This window comes from Choloepus didactylus, chromosome 4, assembly GCF_015220235.1.
Source record: "Choloepus didactylus isolate mChoDid1 chromosome 4, mChoDid1.pri, whole genome shotgun sequence".
In the NCBI taxonomy this organism is placed as follows: Eukaryota; Metazoa; Chordata; class Mammalia; order Pilosa; family Megalonychidae; genus Choloepus; species Choloepus didactylus.
Genome location: NC_051310.1, coordinates 167,238,366 through 167,257,615, shown reverse-complemented (window position 1 = coordinate 167,257,615; position 19,250 = coordinate 167,238,366). Strand labels below are relative to the sequence as shown.

General features: G+C 39.7%; 1 protein-coding gene across 3 annotated transcripts in view; it reads right to left on the bottom strand.

The window, feature by feature from the left end:
• The window catches only part of AKAP6 (A-kinase anchoring protein 6), a 532,325-nt gene that overhangs the window by 273,963 nt on the left and 239,112 nt on the right, over nt 1–19,250 (bottom strand). For all 3 annotated transcript variants that reach the window (XM_037834775.1, XM_037834777.1, XM_037834776.1), the window contains 2 exons: nt 15,544–15,795; nt 5,269–7,026 (listed from right to left, as the gene is read on the bottom strand). In XM_037834775.1, coding sequence (XP_037690703.1) covers nt 5,269–7,026; nt 15,544–15,795 — 2,010 coding nt within the window. The remainder of the gene's footprint in view (nt 1–5,268; nt 7,027–15,543; nt 15,796–19,250) is intronic.

Sequence of the window (19,250 nt, the reverse complement as noted above, 5' to 3'; positions counted from 1 at the left end):
GTTGACTCACTGAACTATAGTTAATATGCCCTAATCTGGCATTTGGAGACATTTGTATCTCTGAGCTATGCCATGCATTCATCTGCTTGGTACTGCTGAATGCAACTTAATGGAATCATTTCTTCCAGGGTGGGTTTTAAGAATTTAGTGTGAATGAGAAGTCCATGATGTAAGCAGTGGGCTCTGAGCTAGATCCCAAAGGACAGCTCTCCTGAAATGCTTCAGTGAGATTGCACTGCATTCTGCCAGCCCCCCTAAGAATCACACAGCTCTTAACCTGGATTCAGTAAATACCCACCTTAGACAAGTGGCTACTGAACAGGCAGTTCATTTCTTTCCAGGTTATAAGGAGGAACTCACACTGTTCCTTCATTCATTTAGTAGTGGTCTGTGGATTTTCTAAATAGAGTTTATCTGCATATGTGACTATTGTCTAAATACCCTGGCGTCTGAATACATCTCAAGGAGAAAACCATGCATAGACCCCAAGTCAGCTGTGGCATAAAGCAGATCCAGCTGGAATCCCAGCTCTCACACATAGCAGCAGTGTGACATGGGAGAAGACATTAGCATATGAGGCTGAAATTCCTCATCTGTAAAATGGGAACAGTAATAGCTTTTCCTTAGTTTTATTATAGGAATTAATTGAAAGAAACTACTTCAGTCCCTGACATACAGTAGATGCTCATCAGAAATTATTTGCCTTCCCTCTTCCTCACTCTAGACCAGGGGTTGGCTAACTTTTTCTGTAAAGGGCAAGATAGTAAATATTTTAGTCTTTGCAGGCCAGATGGTCTGTCTCAACTACTCTGTCATAGTGCAAAAGCAGTCATGGAAATGAGCATGGCTATGTTCCATTAGAAAGTTATTTATAAAAACAGGCATTGGGCTGGATTTGGCCCATAGGCCTTAGTTTGCCAACCCCTATTACTTATAACACATATGTCCAGATAATAAGCTAAGCTAATTTTTCACCATGCTGTCTCATTCCATCTGGTCCAGAAATGTCCTTCCTTCCTTTCTCCTCATAATTTTTAATTCTATTTCTTGAGTGCATCAGAACAAATGAGTCTGGTTCATCGACCTCATTTTTTCCCTTTTAATTTTGAGACATGCTCATGGGAGGTGAGTGCTTAGCCTTAGGATGCTCAATTAATTTATCCACACAATAGGTTCTAGGGAAATCAGCCATGCTTGAGAGGAATCCTCTAAAACCTCACAGAAGAGAAAGGGACCATCCACCTCAAACTCACTGAGTGAACTGTGAGCTTTTATTTGTGGGAAAGGATAGGTTGCAACTTGTTCCCCAATTTTAAAAAATACTGCCTATTAAATATGCTTGCATTTCCTCACAGCATAAAGAACTTCTTAAGGGACACAAGAATTAAACCAATAGTGATCACCTATGGTGGAGTGGGAACCTTAAGATGGGAACTAAAGACACAAGGGAGTTTTCCATGAATATTTTAAATTTTTTATGTTTTTTTATATGAATGCTTTATATGCTAAAAATTAATTTTTCAAAAGGAAAAATAATACACATTGAAAGGAGGTCTTTCGAATTAACAAAGCCAGCCTACTATAAGAAAGACACAAATGTGAGGGATGGGGAGCGGCATGAGTCTAATAAGCATCCCAAATATTCTGGTCACTCAGGTGTTATCTCGAGGACTCTGCCACAGCCCATAAAGTCCCTTGTCTGTTAGTGGGCTTCTGCGTGGCTTCTGCCTTGTGCTTTGTGCGATTCAGAGGCAAAAACAAGGTAGAGAACTGAGGAGGTGATGGGAAGAGGAAACGCACCGCTCTCCATTTAGAAGGGTGGAATCAGAAGGAGGACATATATATTGGGCCTAACTCTCCCATAGAGTTGCACAAACCCTCCTTCCTGCCTCAGGGTGTGCGACATTCATCCACTCTCTTTCTAGCTATCTCACGCTCTTTTGCCATTGATTCTTTCCTTTATATCTTCAAGTAAGCATTAATATGTTTTAAAGAAATCTTTTTTTGCCTTTACCTTCCTTTTAACTATCATCGTTTGTCTCATTGCTCTTGCAACCCAATTTCTTGAGCCATTAGAATGACTCTTGCTTCTTAATCATCTATAAGCTGGCTTCTACCTCCATTCCTTCATTAAGTACGTTTTTCTCTAAGGTCCTCACTGACTCTTCAAACAAATCTAAAGTCCGTTTGTTTTTCTTTGTCTTTATTCTTCTTGGTCTCCCTTTTGCAGACAATACATCTTAGCAAACGTCTCTTCTCCCTCCTTTTATTGAATACCTGAGAATCCTCTCTGTTCCTTCCAGGTCTCCCAACTGTGCCTCTTCCTTATTCCAGCCTAGTAACTGGGCTACAACCTGAATCTCAGTCATCACCCCTCATCTGCTCACCACCTATCCTCATTCCGTTAGGGAACATATGTATTTTCAAGATTTTATCCAGTGGGAGAGAAAAGCAGTTGGAGGCTTGAAGCCTGGTTCTGTGACTCATTAGCTGTGCAGCTTAGGAAAAGTGAGTTCATCTCTCTGGTCATGGGATTCATTTAGCAAACTAAACAGATATCCCTGCCCTAATGGAGCTACCAGTCTAGCAGGGGGAGACAGGCCCAAAACAAAACATACTAAATTTTAAAATTATATAAAATAACATAATGTGATGAGATCTATAGCAAAAAATAAAAAGGTGATAGGTTACAACTTTTTAAAAAAGTGATCAGGGCAGGCATCTCTGAGAAAGTTATGCCAAAGGCTCAGAAATGATGAAGGAATTAGAAATTACAGTATCTGCTGGAGAGGGTGCAGGCATAGGGAACTGACAACCAGTCCTAAGGTAGAGAGGTGCCCAGCATGTTTTAGGAATAGCAAAGAGGCCAATGGGGAGGGAGCAAAGTAAGCACTGGGAAGAACAGTTGGAAATAAGGTCAAGAGAGGAATTGGGGGTGTCAGTCCCTGTAGGGCCTCTGAGTGAGATGGGAGCCATTTCAGGGTTGTAAGCAGAGGAGTGACATGATCTGATTTATGTTTTAAAAGGATCACTCTGGCTGTGTTTGGGGAGTAGACTAAAATGGGAGAGAGATGGAAACAGAGAGGCCATTTGGAGGCTACTGCCGCAATTGAGGCAGGAGGTCATGCTGGCTGGGACCTGCATGGTAACACTGGAGGGGGAGAAGTGGTCAATTCATGATCATGAAAACTACCTTTCAGGTTGATATGAGACTCCTGTGAAAGAATAATTGTATGTAAAGTGCCTAGGAGATGGCTGCTACAAGAAAGATGTTAAATAATACCCTCTCTTATTATATTTTGCAGGTGGAATAGATCCTCCAGGTTACTATATGGAGAAGGCTGAAGCTAGGGTATGATAATCCATGGTAGACTGACCTGGAGGTTGGCAGCTGCCCTCATCTGAATCAGCTGAGGGAGTCTGGGCCGAGGAAGGGGCTTAACTTTTTTTTTTAGCCTTCACCTCCTACCCCAACTCCAGTACAGTATTTCCAACTGCCCATAAGACATTTCCTCATGAAAGAGTTACCATAAGCTCAATATCAACAAACAATGGAAACAATGTAGTTTTTTCAGGATGTCTGTTTTTTCTTATTGCTTTGTTTTGTTTTGCTTAAAATGTTTTTTTTTTAATTTTTTGATAAAGTTAAAAAAATAAATGTTTGAGAGAAATGTGTAAAAATTGCAAAAAAAAAATTATATATATTTTTTAATTACTTCCCTACCTTCACCTCAAACCAGCTATCCCTCCAAACGTTTCCTTCTAATAATAACAGACTAGTCCCCAGTCCCCAGATGCAGAAAACTTGACTTCATCTTTGATAAAATTATGGAATCAAAGAATGCTACTATTGGAAGTTGGTATCAAATAGCCATCATATCTGTTTAAAATATCTCTTTTTACAAAAGAAGAAATGAAGCCCAGAATAGAGCATGACTAACTGTGGGCCACACCATGCCTTAATGACTGAGTGAAGCCTGGAACCAGTTTTCTAGCCCCTGCCCACATCGCAGCCCTCCCTTAGGTGTTCCCATTCTCACTGCCACAGGCTGCATCCCCCCTGGTCACCACCACAGCTGCTGTCACTGTCCTACTCGTTATTGCCAGTTAAACCTCCCAGAAGATCCACTGGAACTGGAGCCATGGCCTACACACTGCTAATATGTATTGACTCTGGGTTCAAATCCTAACTGTACACTTACCAGCTGTGAGATCTTCAGCAAGTTACCTAACCATGTTCTGCCTTAGCTTCCTCATATGAAAAGTTCCTACTTCCTTGGACTTGATTAGAAGCATGCATGTAAAGATGCAGCACAGAGCCAACTACAAAATAAGAACTCAATAATTGTTAGTTATTATCCATTGTATTACTACTCTTAGCCCTTTTTTCTTCACAGGGTGGCTTTGGAGATCCACAAAAAATACATATGGAAGGAGCTTTACACATTGTAAAGTGCAATACAAATGCAAGGCATGGTCATTTATCTGTTCTCAAACAAGAAGCCATTAAAATTATCCAATTAACTGAATCTATTTCCGATGGCCTTCCAAGGAAAAGACCATTAGCACAGTAATCATAGTAAATCTTTTTGGTCCAGATGCCTCCTGAAGGACAGAATCCCAACTTACGCTACAGAGCTCAGTCCTGAGAATTTTTATACATCTGCCCTCAAGGATTTCATCATATAAGAGTCTGTTCTGAAAACACAGTTTACAGAAAATGTCAATTCCCCATCCCAGAAGTTGAGAGTGGTACATGGTACAGGTAGTATGGTTACTAGCCAGAGGTCCCAAAGAGGAGAAAGTAGAGAAAAACAGATTCCCAATAAATTGGAAATAATTTCTACCAAAAATTAATATAGGAGATGTGGAAGTTATTCCAATTTCAGAACAAATGAATCAAGGAGCAGTGAGGATAGCTGGAAAGATTCTATCCATGTGTTCCTCATAGCTACTGTTCTATTTTATGTTGAGTTACATCCAAGGGAGGGCCCACCTTTCGTCGGGAGCCATGTCAGGTTTGAGCAATATTGACAGAGAATTCTATACCAGGCAGGGACACATCAAGCTAAAGCATCAATGAGGACAGTTCCTAGCGATGTGTACTCTATCACAGTGCAGTGATCATTGTGCTTTTTTCCTTTCTTCAGGGAATCAAATGGATTAAAAATAGTGACACATTTCAAAGGGACAGGAAGGGGTGGAATCTTTTCCCAACATTACTTTTAAAAATCAGGTAAGAAATCATTCAGGTTAAGACCACCTTACCTCTATTTTTTCCCATATGGCTTCATAGTTATCTTGGTGTTGGATATCTTGCATCAGTTTCTGAATTAAAGCTGATTTCGTAACAGAATGGCTCTCATTTTTTTCTGAGGATGAAGCCCGCTCTGACTTCTCATCAATGTATTTTTTCATACCAAAGAGAGGCATGCACAACTCCTCATCAGAAAGAATGTCACTCAGGGGCCCAGATTCAATGCTCTCCCCCAGCGAAGAGGCTATGTCACTGGATGAGCTTGGAGACACCCTGCCTAGCCTGGAGTGCTTCTTTTTGACGTGGTAAGTTGGATAGATCTCAGAATCTGAATTCATTTCAGACAGTTCCCAGTCATCGATATTCTGAATGGTTTCTCCTCTGGGTTTCTGAGGCAGAAGCTTTGTTAAGTTTTCCAACTTCAATGCTAATACTTCTGTCTGCTTAAGGTGAGAGGGCAGCGCTAGGTATTCATCAGAGCCATACCAGGCCTCCACGACCTGACCATTTCTGGTGACGTGACTTGGGGAGGAGGAGTAACCTTTTTGGCTTTTGTGTTTTGAAAGAAGGGGTAATGGAGACATGATGGGGTCTGAGCCAATAGATGACTCACTCAAAGGTGGTGAACTGGATGTTTCTGTCTTCACTGGCAATTTGGCATTCCAACTTCTCTGATTACAGAGCTCACGGGAGGACGTGGAAGCTGAATCTGTTTCTGGCCCCTCTACGGCCTTGGAAGTACAAGAAGGAATTCCATTCTGTGCTACTGAGTTCCCTGTATTTTCAGCTTGCTTGCCTGAACCAGTTCCCCGTTTAGGTGTTCGGCAAGGAGGTACCTCTTCTGGGGTCTCCTGTGGCTTTTTAAGTCGAGGTTTCTCTTTACGGCAGTCGATAAGCCTTCCCAGGCTGGAAGAGATTTCCTTAATGTGACTTTCGACTGTGTTTTCAAGATTCCCATCACCCACCTTGTGCAAACATTCATATGACTGACTGGCAGCAGAAGGGCTGTTTGGGTAGGAAGACTGCAACACCAGGCAAAGCTTGGATCTGTCTGGAGGATCCACCAGGGAAGGGGTGCTTCTACTCATCTCGGGCTTCAGATCAACCATCTGCTTCTTTCCATCCTTGCCTTTCAGATCATTCTTAAAAGTTTCCTCATTAAGGAAAAGCCCTCTTTTTGGCACGGTGGGCTGCGTGGGAGAGTCCTCATTATAATTAAAGCAGTCTCTGATGGTTCGCTTGGGGATTGTATTTTCACAAGGAAGAGGCTGTTGGTTCTTTGAGCCAAGGTGGGAGGAGGAATTGGATTCTTGCTTCGTGGTCTCAGAAGGAAGTTCAACAGCGTTTGTCTGAGCTTCCTCTGAAGATGACGTGCCTGGGGTTAAGCTTGGGAGCTCATCAGCCGTGGAAGTGTTCTTTTCCTTACATCTACCTTTGTGATCTGCTGAAATAGATACTTGAGACTCTTTTTCACTAACTGTTTCGCTGCAGTTGGAAGGGATGGGGTCAGTAGCCACCGTAAGTAACCCAACACTTCGGATAAGCTCAGGGAATTCTTTTTCCATCTCACTGTAGCTCCAAGAGTCAAATGGTTTGGTTTTGACCTGGCTAGAGGTCATGTCACCCAGGCCACTGAGCAAATCCTCACTTGGACTGTAGTCAGACAGTTCAAAAGCAGTAATACCACAATCCAGAGACAAGTAATTTTGAGAGCATTTGATAGTTAACTGTCCTGAGTCATCCACTTCCGTTAGAGAATCAAGCCGACCCTGAAACAGACAACGGCAATGATTTCAGCAAATGCAACATCAAGTACTTTCAGTCTCTGTTTAAATGAGGTCTCAGCACAGGCTGCTGAAAAGGTAAAAAATGCATCAGTCTCAATTGCTTCTGGTTTGACATATATGGAAAGGCATATAAATCAATTACCACATTGCTTTATATAGTATCCAGAGCTAAAACATTTAAAGATTTTTCTTTAATCTGAAGAGCTTTGAGAGAAATAGTCAAGGTCAAAACAAAAATACCTCTTCTTGCTTTAATTTTCTATTGAACAATAGTGTATTGTTCATTTAGTAAGCATTTCTTAAGGGATGCCATAAGTAATAAAATGTCTAGGAACAAAGTAATGCAAGAGTAAAATCTCCATTAATGATGCTTTTTTTTGCTTATCAATAGTTCTCCAGCATCAAACAGTGGCTAGCTTAGACTAGATGCTCCAAAAATATTTTTAAGTGTAGTGATTATTTATACTATGCCAGTAATGTTATGTAGGTATTCATAAATCACAGAAAACTGAACTACTGAATTAAAAAATACATAATTTGAAAATATGTAACAGTTCATAATTCTCTCTGTTGCCTCCCTTTTGAAGGTAAACACAGGTAATTCTGGAGAAAATTAATTTGTGTCAAAACTTATCATCGTAGCCCCGGCATTCCTCCCCAACCCCGGAACTTCTGCCCCGCTGCACTCCACTCCCACCCCCACGTCCGTTTGTGTTTTTCAGATACCAACTGCCAATTTCCCTTGTTATTTATAATTCAAGGTGGGCCAATTTGATTTGAAACTCCCCTATACTAAAAAGTATAATTACAACTAAGTATTTTTAATTTATAAATCTTTAATTATGGGATTAAGGATTTTGCCTTATTACTCACACAATGTCTAATATCAACAACCAATGAGATTTTTGATTGATGATTTGTTTGAGGTGGAAGGGCTCTGGAATCCTGTCATGCCTACCAGGCTGAAGGACAGTCTAATCTAGTCCCCTTGGGAGATGAGGGAAGAAAACTGGCAAGTGGAGGGTCATTCTATCTGGAGACCTCCATTCTCCTGGCCCTTCTGGAGGAAGAACGGGATGAGTGCACTGAAGCCAGCCCCCATGTGGCTGCTGGAGTCCATGTCCCTTTTGAGTAGATCATCCCAAGACCTGGTCTCTCCAGATGCCTCCATTGGGTTTCATTGTTCATTTGTTTTATTTTGGAAAGTTCTCTCCCTTCAGACCTTCACTTTGCCCTTATCTCCTAGTTACCTCACTCTGAGTCCACAACATCCAGATAAATAATAATGATAAAAAGCCTCATTTAGCTTTTCTGAACCTGTTTCCTCATCTATAAATGGAAATGGTTGGTACCTACCATTACTGTTTTCATTTAATTCTCAAAACTTTCTTCTGGGGTCTGTACTATTGTCCATGTTTTACAGAGGAGGAACCTGAGCCTCTACGGCTCATCACTAAAGAGCCTACGGCCTCATCACTAAAGAGCCAAGCTTGGCCTGAGACCCAGGCTGTCTACCCAGAGGCCCTCTGTGCTAGAATTTTCTCTGATTCATTGGAGATTATTTTAAACTTATATGTTCCTTCCTCAAATTTGTTCTCCACATTGCTGCCAGAATATTCTTTACAAATTGCTAATCGGATCCTATTATTTCTCTGCTTAAAGTTCTTTAGTGGATTCCTGTTGTTTTTAGGTTAAAAACTCAAACACTTCCAAGGCCAGGCATGAAGTGACCTCTCTCACACTGTTCTCCCCTCCTTGGCTATCCCCAGCTACAGTAGCTTCTTTTCAGTTCTTGAACACACTCTGTTCCTTCTTGCCCCAGGGCCTTTGCACATGCTCTTCTCCAGTCTAGAAAGCCTCCCACCTGTACCACTTTAACTAGTTGACTCTTATACATCCCTCAGATTTCAGCTCCAGCTTCACTCAGTCTTCTCTAATTCCCACCTAAATCAGAATCTTTTATTGTAAGCTCTCATAAAACTATATGCTGTTTTCCCTTTAAGCATTTATCTCAATATGTAAATAAACACTATTAAAATTATTTTATTAATATGTTTCTCCCACTAGTTTGTAAATTCCATGAGATCATATATCACACAGAAAATAGTAGACTCACCATGTGACCTGCAGCACATAGCATATAGTGTTCCGCATATAGTAGGCATTCAAGACACATCCATTGAATAAATAAATGAATGGCATATTGGAATGTATCTTGATGCTTTCATGTAATTTCTTCCTTTGATTATGTAATTTTAGTTGACTGTAGTGATTAAAATCTCAAGCTTCAAAATCAAATTCTGGCTCTAGCTCTAATTTGTAATGACTGTGAGCCAGCAGTTTGACGTCACCAAGCCTCATTTCCTTTGTCTGTAAAAAGGAAATAATCCATCATACAACAGGGGTTTTGTGAGGCTTAGAGGGGATACTATGTGTAAGTCACAAGTCTGGCACAGGGTTGGGTGTTCAACGAATGTTCACTCTTATTACTTACTGTAGTATCAGCAGTAGTAATAAAGTATGTTAAGGGGGAAAGTTTCATCAAGACCAGAGGTATCCCTGTACTAAATTACACTGTACAAAGTGAGAAATCAAAATTAACTGCCAATGTCAACAAAATGATCTAAATGAAATTGTGTAACTCTTGTGCTTCATATTTGAACCAGGCTCTTTAAATAAAGTCAGAAGCCAAAAAACACCAAAGAATGGGTCAGCAAATCAAAAGTCACATGATGCATTTTTTTTTTTTTTAAAGAGTAATATTGGAAATTTCCAACTTAAAAGCAGGTTGCATTTCATTTTTTAAAAACTATGGTTGTTCTGTACTCAGAACTCACTCTAGTACAAAAATAAAATTATAAAGAATGGTTAATTTCCAAAGCTATCCCACTAAGACCTCCTTAAACTACCAGCTACTTGAAATTTACAACATTATTTTCTATTATTTTCATTATAAAGGTACTGCACTTCAGCTACAGATATGAGATTAAAGAGGGAAAAGTATTCAGTGATGTATAGAGTAAAAGAAATTTGAGAGTTTAGGTAAAAAGTAGATCCCTGAAAGTGTCAGCTGCATGCTACTGGACAAGCAGGTAATGCGGTGGCCCTGGGAATGCATTTGGCCTCCATTTTGATGGTCATGACATTCTTGCGGATGCTGTCTTGCTCAAGAATAACATATACTCAATAAATGATGTTAGATGAATAGATAGATATGTAGATGGGGTGAGACTAATTCTCAGAGAATATGGGTGCCTTTTCCTAAGTCCCCAGCAATTCCTAACCAGTCCTGGTTTGGAGAAGCAAATACCATACTCAAACACACTTAATGTCCCATCCTGTTCCTAGCCACTCCAGCAAGCTCTGTGCATGACTGACTGCCACTCAGGGATAACTGTATTTTTTATTCATACTTCATTTTTTAAACTGAAAAAAAAAAAAAATCCCTCCCTTAAAAAAAATAGTGCACAGTCTATTCATTCCAATTCTTAAAGACCATGTGATAAACATCTACCCATGTATTTTTTAACATATCTGGTTATCATTATATCATTATTTAGGAATATTATTCAAATGTATTCTAGATTTCACCACACACCAAAAAGAATTTTTTTAAAAGAAAGTTCTCTGAAGTCTCTCAGAACAGATGACCAATGAGTTTCATTTCTTAAAATATTGCTTGGTGATACTGACATTTTTAGTCCTATTGCTTTCTTCTAGGCTACCTTTCCAGATAGTTTCCTAATGCATGTAAGTAATAAAGTCCAGGTGGGCATGGAGGTAGGTGAAGTTTTTTAACTTCCCTTTCAGAAATATCACATTTAGTTGTGTAGCATTTACAGCCATGTGGGGGCTGCCTAGCAATATCTCCATTCAGACATACCTCCACCCACTTAATATGTTATGAAGCAGCTTTTCACATGAAAGTTACATTCTATGGAGGTGGTAATTTATTTTATGGAGGTGGTAATTTATTCACGTTATTGATGGTTAATTGATTCACTTTATTGCTGGCTTCATTTAGACATCAAGGAAAATCTTTTTATTCCTAATATAAAGCAAGAAATTTTGATTTGTTCCTCATCCATAGCTGAAACTCTAGCTCCAAATGCCTTCTTAGATCTTTCTTTTATGAACACTACGTTTATCATCAACTGAACATGACACTGAATACCCATAATTCAGAAATGTGGAGAGCTACCTATTGAAATGCCCCAAGGGTATAGCAGTGCCCATTGCTACTTCAGGGTCAGTTTTCTGTCCTGACTGATGTTTGTACTGAGAATACAGTTGGAAATAGAATTTCAGTTTTAATTACGAAGTTTAATTATAGTTTTAATTGTGGCTACCATAAAAAATTTGCTTGTCCCTCTCTTCTCTTCTTACCCTTATCTCACTATATGGTTCTTATGGTACTTTAATTCTTAACATATAAATTCATGAACCTTATGACAGAAGTCCACGGGAACCCCAGAGCCCTCAGACTAGATTTTCAGATTCCTTTCAGCTTTGCCATGTTGAGTCTCCAGGATTCTAAATCATGGTGGACAGAGAGGAGCAAGTAGGGAAATAGGAAGTAAAATGGGGCTTAGTTTCTGATGGGCAAGGGGAAAATACCAAAAAATCTTTCAATATTTTCAAATATACCATAGTAATAATTCTTAAGAATTTCCATTTTCTACAGGCTGAAATTATGAGTCAATTAATTAATCTCCATGATTAATTCCCAGTCCACCAACCTACTGTGATATCTCTCTCTTCTACATCAAGAGCAGTGACTATCTGCATTATTTAACTCAGTTCCACTCGTCAGACTTTTAGATAGTGATATTACCTGGGTGCTGTGGGAGATACAGAGATTAATATGGTCTGGTGCCAACCCTCCTGCAGATAAAAATCTAGCACTAATTTATCATAATATAAACTGGGCTGTCGTAAGTACTAGTGGAGAACACCCAGAGAGCTGGGGTAAGAGTGCCCTGGAAGGACCACTGTGTTCCCATGGGGAGAGTATCATTTAGGTAAAGTGCTTACCATATTATCCAGAACTTGGTAAGCTCTTAATCAGTGTTTGCTGTTGTATTAAAATTATTAATAGAATAATTACCTCTCTTGACTTCAGTCTGTCTCTAACATGGAGACAATAATATCATTGTAAAATGCAGATGAGAGTTCCTGTCCTAAGTACCAGAACTGTTTGAGGGCCAAACTAGGTTATGGAATTGATTCCTAATATATTGTATTTATCTTTGAATGACTTCTGCTTTATACATAGTAGGAATTCAATTACATATTTAGGGAGGGAGGGAAGATGGGAGGAAGGGAAGGAGAAAGGAATTGTTACAAATAAAAATCAGTTGATTTGATTTTGTTTTGTCTTGTTTTAATTATTCCTTGATTTATGTCTTTAAGCATTCACTTAACCTCTCAGAGTTTCAGTTTTCCTATCTATAAAATGGAACAATTATGAATATTCCTTACCCTCCTTACTAAATAAAATAATCAATATAAAGTGATTAGCACAGTGTCTGGCATATAGAAAATCTCAATACAACACATGGTTTTTACACATGTTGAGGTATGCCTTAAAGTATTTTTTATTTGTTTGTTTGTGTTGCCTTTTTTTTAGTAAGGCATTTGTCAATTTGTTTTATAGATATAGTCTGTTTAAATAAAAGAATAAAACATATATTTTTTATTTCAAGGAGAGAAAGAAGGAGAACTAGCCACTCTCCCAACTTCTAAACTTATTCATTAATGTAGCTCTGAAACTCAACTAACTTCTGAGAAGAGAAAAATCAATTCCCCTTTACTGGAAGGCTGACATCTACTATTCTAGTTTATCAGCACATTTTATGCCATTTCCTTCTTCATGCTACAAATCTTTTATAGCTGAAATTATTTTGATAAAGTTGAGAATCGTATCCAATTCCCTTCCCATTTTTCCACACTTTCAGTGTGCTGGCAGAAACCAATTAAACGAAACAGTCTTAAATGCTTTCATGGAGTCACACCAGAAACATAAACAAGATCAGAAATCCAGTTTGAAGGAAAGATAATGGAAGCAGAGCTTCAATCCATGGGGAAAAAATCCACAAAGCAGATTATTGAGAATCTACTATTCATTTACCCTTCATACAACATATCCTTGCATCACTACAGCAGGATTAAAGACGGATCTCAAATATGAAAATGCACTAAATTGCTTCCAATCAAATCCATAAATAATTGCTGAACTCACACTGTAAGAATCACAATGGATGCTACTTAATGTAAACTCACAACATAGCTATAAAAATAGTGGCCAGTAAAAATTAGTCAGCTTCAATGGCTTTTCATCATTTCTTGATGACACAAGTTCAAATAAGCACATGATAAACATATTCCACAAACAACAGCCATGATTATAAACTCTAGAGCACTGCTGTATCCCTAGCTCCTACAACAAAGAGTTGGTACTCAATATTGTTTTTGAATAAATAAATAAATAAAGGAAGTAAGTAGAATGTGTTTGACTCAATAATTTCTAATGCCTCCTCTAGAAGTGGTAAGTGGGCAGGTCTAATCAATGATGTTGACCACTACTTGATGTTGGATAGAACTACCAGAACACATTGCAGGTGGGAGGGAAGGGGTAGGGGGTAAATAAAAGAATCTAAAGACTTGGGGATGACAGGCAGATATCTAATGAAACGTATCTTTAGAATTTCTACAAACCTCCCTCATCTCTGATCTCCACCTCATTAGCACACACCTTCATGGATACCAGATTTAGAGCAGAGTCAACCAGCTTGGGATTCCTTGTAGTGTCCTATATCCACCGGAGTCCCAATCAAGGACACTTTAGGGATCCATCTTGGGAGGGACAGCATCTGGGACTAACATACATAACCAAATATTCATCCTAGGGTTAAAGAAAGGACTCTACCAAAGTCTACATCAATCTCCCTCACTGACACAATTACAGGGGAGAGCTAACTAAGAAAGCAAAGACTGTGTGCCCTAAAGTTAGAAGTGAGTCTAGCAGATTTTGATTTCCATAGACTTTCAGGCTCTGCAAGGAGTTTGCCATGGCAATAGCATCCTTATCTTGAAAACAATAATCAACAAGCATCAGTCAAGGTACATTATACTTTTGAGAATAGGTACAGATTTGTTTTATGCTGTTGACAATATTGGAACCACTGAAACATTAACAAATTAATAAATTAATGAATTGTGCAACACTCATTATAAGTGCCTTTTAGACTTACATACATATATGAGTGCCTAATAAACTTGTGGAATATATATTAGTAGAGCAATGAACTGAGTATCAAGAGCCAAGGGATTATACACACACACATACATATATACACACACACAGATAGACAGATAGATGATTAATAGATAGTAGAATATACACACACAGATAGGTGATAGATGATTAATAGAGAGAAGATATAGATATAGATACAGAGACACATACACACAATTTATCTATATATATTATCCATATATATAGCCCCTGCTTAGCTAAAAAAGTGCTTTGCTCTATAAATATATGTATATTTTATTTGTGAATGGGAGAATTCACTTGAATTCAAATTTACAGTGTCCTTTCTGAAGTCGTCCACCAAGAATAACAGCAAACTCTTTATTCCTAATATAAGTACAAAAATCTAAATAAATTGATTCTGTGACATTCCAATGTCCATTTGACTCACTGTATCCAGAATGATTTCCCTAAAGCATGAATCTAATCATGGCAGTTCAATGATTCTCTGTTGTTTCTCAAAATAAAGTCTAATTTTCCTAAGATGGTTTTTAAAGCTCTTCATCTTCATGATCTGACCCCTGCTTACCTATTAGCCCAATCCCAGCCTCCTGGTCCCTAGAACTTAATGCTCTGTCCTACCTATAGCTCTCTGAGCCTGCCATTCCCTCTCTTACCTCTGGGTCTCTGACCATGCCACTCCCTCTGCCTAGAACATTTTTACCTCCCTTCATTAGTCTAAGACTTCAGATCTCAGGTTAGACTCAATTCTGGAAAACCTTCCCTGTCTGAACTAAGTGCCCCTTCCCTGTCCTGCAATAGTACATGTAGAGTTATCACAGTCTGGCCTTGATGTCTGTTCACTTGTTGCTATCCACCACTAGACTCTAAGCTCTTTGAAGGCAGAAACCATATTTTGGTCCCTATTACATTCTTAGCACCTAGTGCCTGGCACATAGCAAGTGCTCAATAAATATCTTTTAAATAACTGAATGGGGAATAGGAAGCCAGGTGAGCACCAACAGCTATGATATCATGCAAATTATCAGGTGTGAGTCAACTTGGGCTTAAGGCCCCATTCCTTGGACAAGCACCCTGGCCCTGGTCACTACATCTAGATTTGAGGCCTGGATCAGGCTGCCTGTTTACCTGCAGAGAAGCCCATCCCACACCTCTGAACTGAAAACATTCTCAAATGGTGACAGTTTGTAAGGAATCTCTTGGCTTCAAAGAAAAACCCCCACCTCCTTTGTCTCTTCAGAGAAAGCTTGCAGAATGTCTGTCTGCCTGGTGTAGTTCCCATTGGCGTCCTGCAGACCCTGCAGAATGCGCTCCCGTAGAACCAGTACGGAGACCCGGAGCTGGTGCCAGAGGAGCTGCACCGCGTGGATGTCCACGATCACGTTGACGGAGTACGACAGCAGCTTTAGGGAGAACTCCGTTTCGAGGAGGGCGTGGATTTGCTCAACATGATCAGAAATATCTTCACAGATGTCCTGCAATTAAGAAGAGGGAAATAGGTGAGTACTACCTTGCCTTATCTCGGAGGGTTAAAAAAAGTTCACTCCTTCACCTGACACCAATTATCAGGGCTTAAATCACCAACAGCTCAGGTTAGTGCATGGTAGATACTTGGCCTTTGTCTTAGTTTAGATACACAGTTGCAGGCCATATTCCTGGGCACTGGGCCTTTGGTTGCCTACAGGTAAATCAATCTTTTTCTAAACCACAAAAATCCTGCTCTTTTTTCCAGATGCACAAATGGAAAGTTCAGCCAAGGTGAGAGGTTCATCTTACAAACCCATTCTCTGTTCTTTTTATTTTACTCCTTGATTGGGATTCTGGCAAGAGAGTCAACAGCTGTTCTATTTGCTAGAGTATGCTTCCCTGAGCACACAATATTTCAGGTTATAGGCATACTCCAGACACCTAGCACGAAGAAAGGCAGGCTAGAATGTGAGGTTCATAGGAACTCCAGCCCATTCTCAGTGAGCTGTGGGGTCTTCAGCGTAAGGGGCAACTGTCACTCTCCCATGGGGGCACAATTTAATATTTAGATTCAAAACAGATGTCTAATTCTGCAACCCATAGTTTGCAAGGAAAAGCACTCTTAAGAGGCAAAGTCATAAAAATCCCAAGGATGAAGACAGACAAAACACAGTTTTGTTTTGATTTTTAAGACCTGGATAGTTTAAATAAAGACATTCCTAAATTAAATTTTCAATCCCCTTCACACATAATATTAGGCAGGCAGATTGGGTATCTGACATGTCACTTGTTGCTACGAGTTCCCAAATTTCTACTGTGCTGCCAGAGGCCAGCAGCATGAAATGGGTAGCTTCAATAGTTGTATTTACTTAGGCAATTTGAGTCCATTAAGCATCAAAATGATGTGGTTGTCAGCTAAAAGTGTTCAGTTATCCATTTCCAGTTGTGCATCAGTGATTTTTTTTTAACAGGGCTTTTATTTATGATTTTTGTTAAGTCTAAAATACTAAGATAGCATTTGAATTTTGAGCCTTATCAAGAGAGTCTAACAGTCATTCTACACTGGAAACAAAATCTTCTATTTATATGTAATTCAGTTACTATTTTTAAAAGAGAAACTAGAAACTAAAATATCATCCATATTTAACAATGTGGAATAACAATAGGCAAAAATAGTCTATTGAAGAATGATGGAAAGTTGTAGTGCTGAATGTTGAATAAAAATTAGTGTACAATTTCAATAAATGCTCCAATATTAGTTCTTGAAATCCAAGAACTAATTGGTGATAGTAATACAAGTCACTGATAATAATTTTAAACAGATTAAAAGTTTCAGATAGACTTTGGAGTCATATTAGGTCAAGTTCTCCCAAATGTGGCCCATGAACTGTTCAAAAAGAGATTTGGGGCAAAAATTACATTACCCTTTTAACCAGTACATGGAAACCAGCCATGGGCAGGTTGCCTCACCTCTGATATTCCCCAAGTCTCAGCCAACCTGAGCAGGCTTTTAATTATTATTGTCAGATATTTTGTATTATCTGCTGTCTCAAGCCTATGCCTGCTTGGAACTTATGTTCTGTTTATCTCCTACACCTTTTAACTATGGAACTTTCAACCAACACCCCAAAGCAAATGCCCTGTATCCTTTGCTCTCTTGGGCTGTTCATCTCCATGTCTACTGCCTGCTATACCTCCCTGTCTTCCTCCCTCATTGCTGTTACCTGCTTTCTTCCCCATAAATCCCCTACATGAAGAATGCCTCCCCTTAACAATTTTCCTCTCCACCCAAGCATACCATCATCCTAGGTAATTTCAATATTCATACCAATGAACCAATGAACACCTTGGCCTCAAATTTCCTTTATTCCACAACTCAGGATCGTCACACCCATTCCACTGTCTCTGCTGTAGTTCTACTAAGGACCTTGTCATCACTCTATCTGTGTAACAATATAAGAGAGTCCCCTAAGTCACAACTCTTCTTTGTCCAGCCTTTTCACTTCTCTTCTCCCATAACAGGTGCTCTTCAAGCTCATCCAGGCCACCAACTTACCACCTTTATTTTTTTTTATATATAGCATCCATTGGATCACTTCAACCACTCCCTTGGCAGTAGTCTCAGCCCCTCACACTCTTGATTTCAAAACTCTGAGCTGTCAGCCTCTGTCTTCTGGATCCCACTTTGATCCCACAGATGCAGAATAACTTACAAACCTAGGAGAGTGTGCTGGTTCGGATATATTATGTCCCCCAGAAAATCACGTTCTTTAATGCAATCTTGCAGGGGCAGATTTATTAGTCTTCTGATTAGGGTGGAACTTTTTACACAGAGATGTGACTCACCCAACTGTGGGTGATACTTTGATTAGATTATTTTCATGGAGGTATGGCCCTGCCCATTCAGGGTGGGTCTTTGTTAGTTTACTGGAGTCCTTTAAAAAGAGCCAACACAGACCCAGATGCTTGCTGATGCTTGGAGATGCCTGGAGACGCTTGGAGATGCTTGGAGATACAGACAGAAGGATGTTTGGAGATGCTGAGCTAAGAGATAAAACCCAGAATTTGGGAGCAAAGGACCATCAGACACTAGCCATGTGCCTTTCCAGCTGACAGAGGTGTTCCGGATGCCATCTGCCGTTCTTCAGTGAAAGTATCCCCTTGTTGATGCCTTACTTTGGGCACTTTAATGGCCTTATGACTGTAGATTTGTAACCAAATAAGCCCCCTGTTCTAGTTTGCTAATGCTGCCGGAATGCAAAACACCAGAGACGGATTGGCTTTTATAAAAGGGGGTTTATTTGGTTACACAGTTACAGCCTTAAGGCCATAAAGTGTCCAAGGTAACATATCAGCAATCGGGTACCTTCACTGGAGGATGGCCAATGGTGTCCAGAAAACCTCTGTTAGCTGGGAAGGCACGTGGCTGGTGTCTGCTCCAAAGTTCTGGTTTCAAAATGGCTTTCTCCCAGGACATTTCTCTCTAGGCTGCAGTTCCTCAAAAATGTCACTCTTAGTTGCACTTGGGGTATTTGTCCTCTCTTAGCTTCTCTGAAGCAAGAGTCTGCTTTCAACGGCCGTCTTCAAACTGTCTCCCATCTGCAGCTCCTGTGCTTTCTTCCAAGTGTCCCTCTTGGCTCTAGCTCCTCTTCAAAATGTCACTCTCAGCTGCACTGAGTTCCTTCTATTTGTCAGCTCATTCACATGGCTCCAGTGATTTAATTTACACCCAACCTGAATGGGTGGGGCAACACCTCCATGGAAATTATCCAACTAGAGTCATCACCCACAGTTGGGTGGGACACATCTCCATGGAAACACTCAAAGAATCACAATCTAATCAAAACTGATACATCTGCCCACACAAGATTACATCAAAGATAATGGCATTTGGGGGGACATAATACATTCAAACCGGCATACTCCCTTTATAAAAACCAAACCATTTCTGGTATTTTGCATA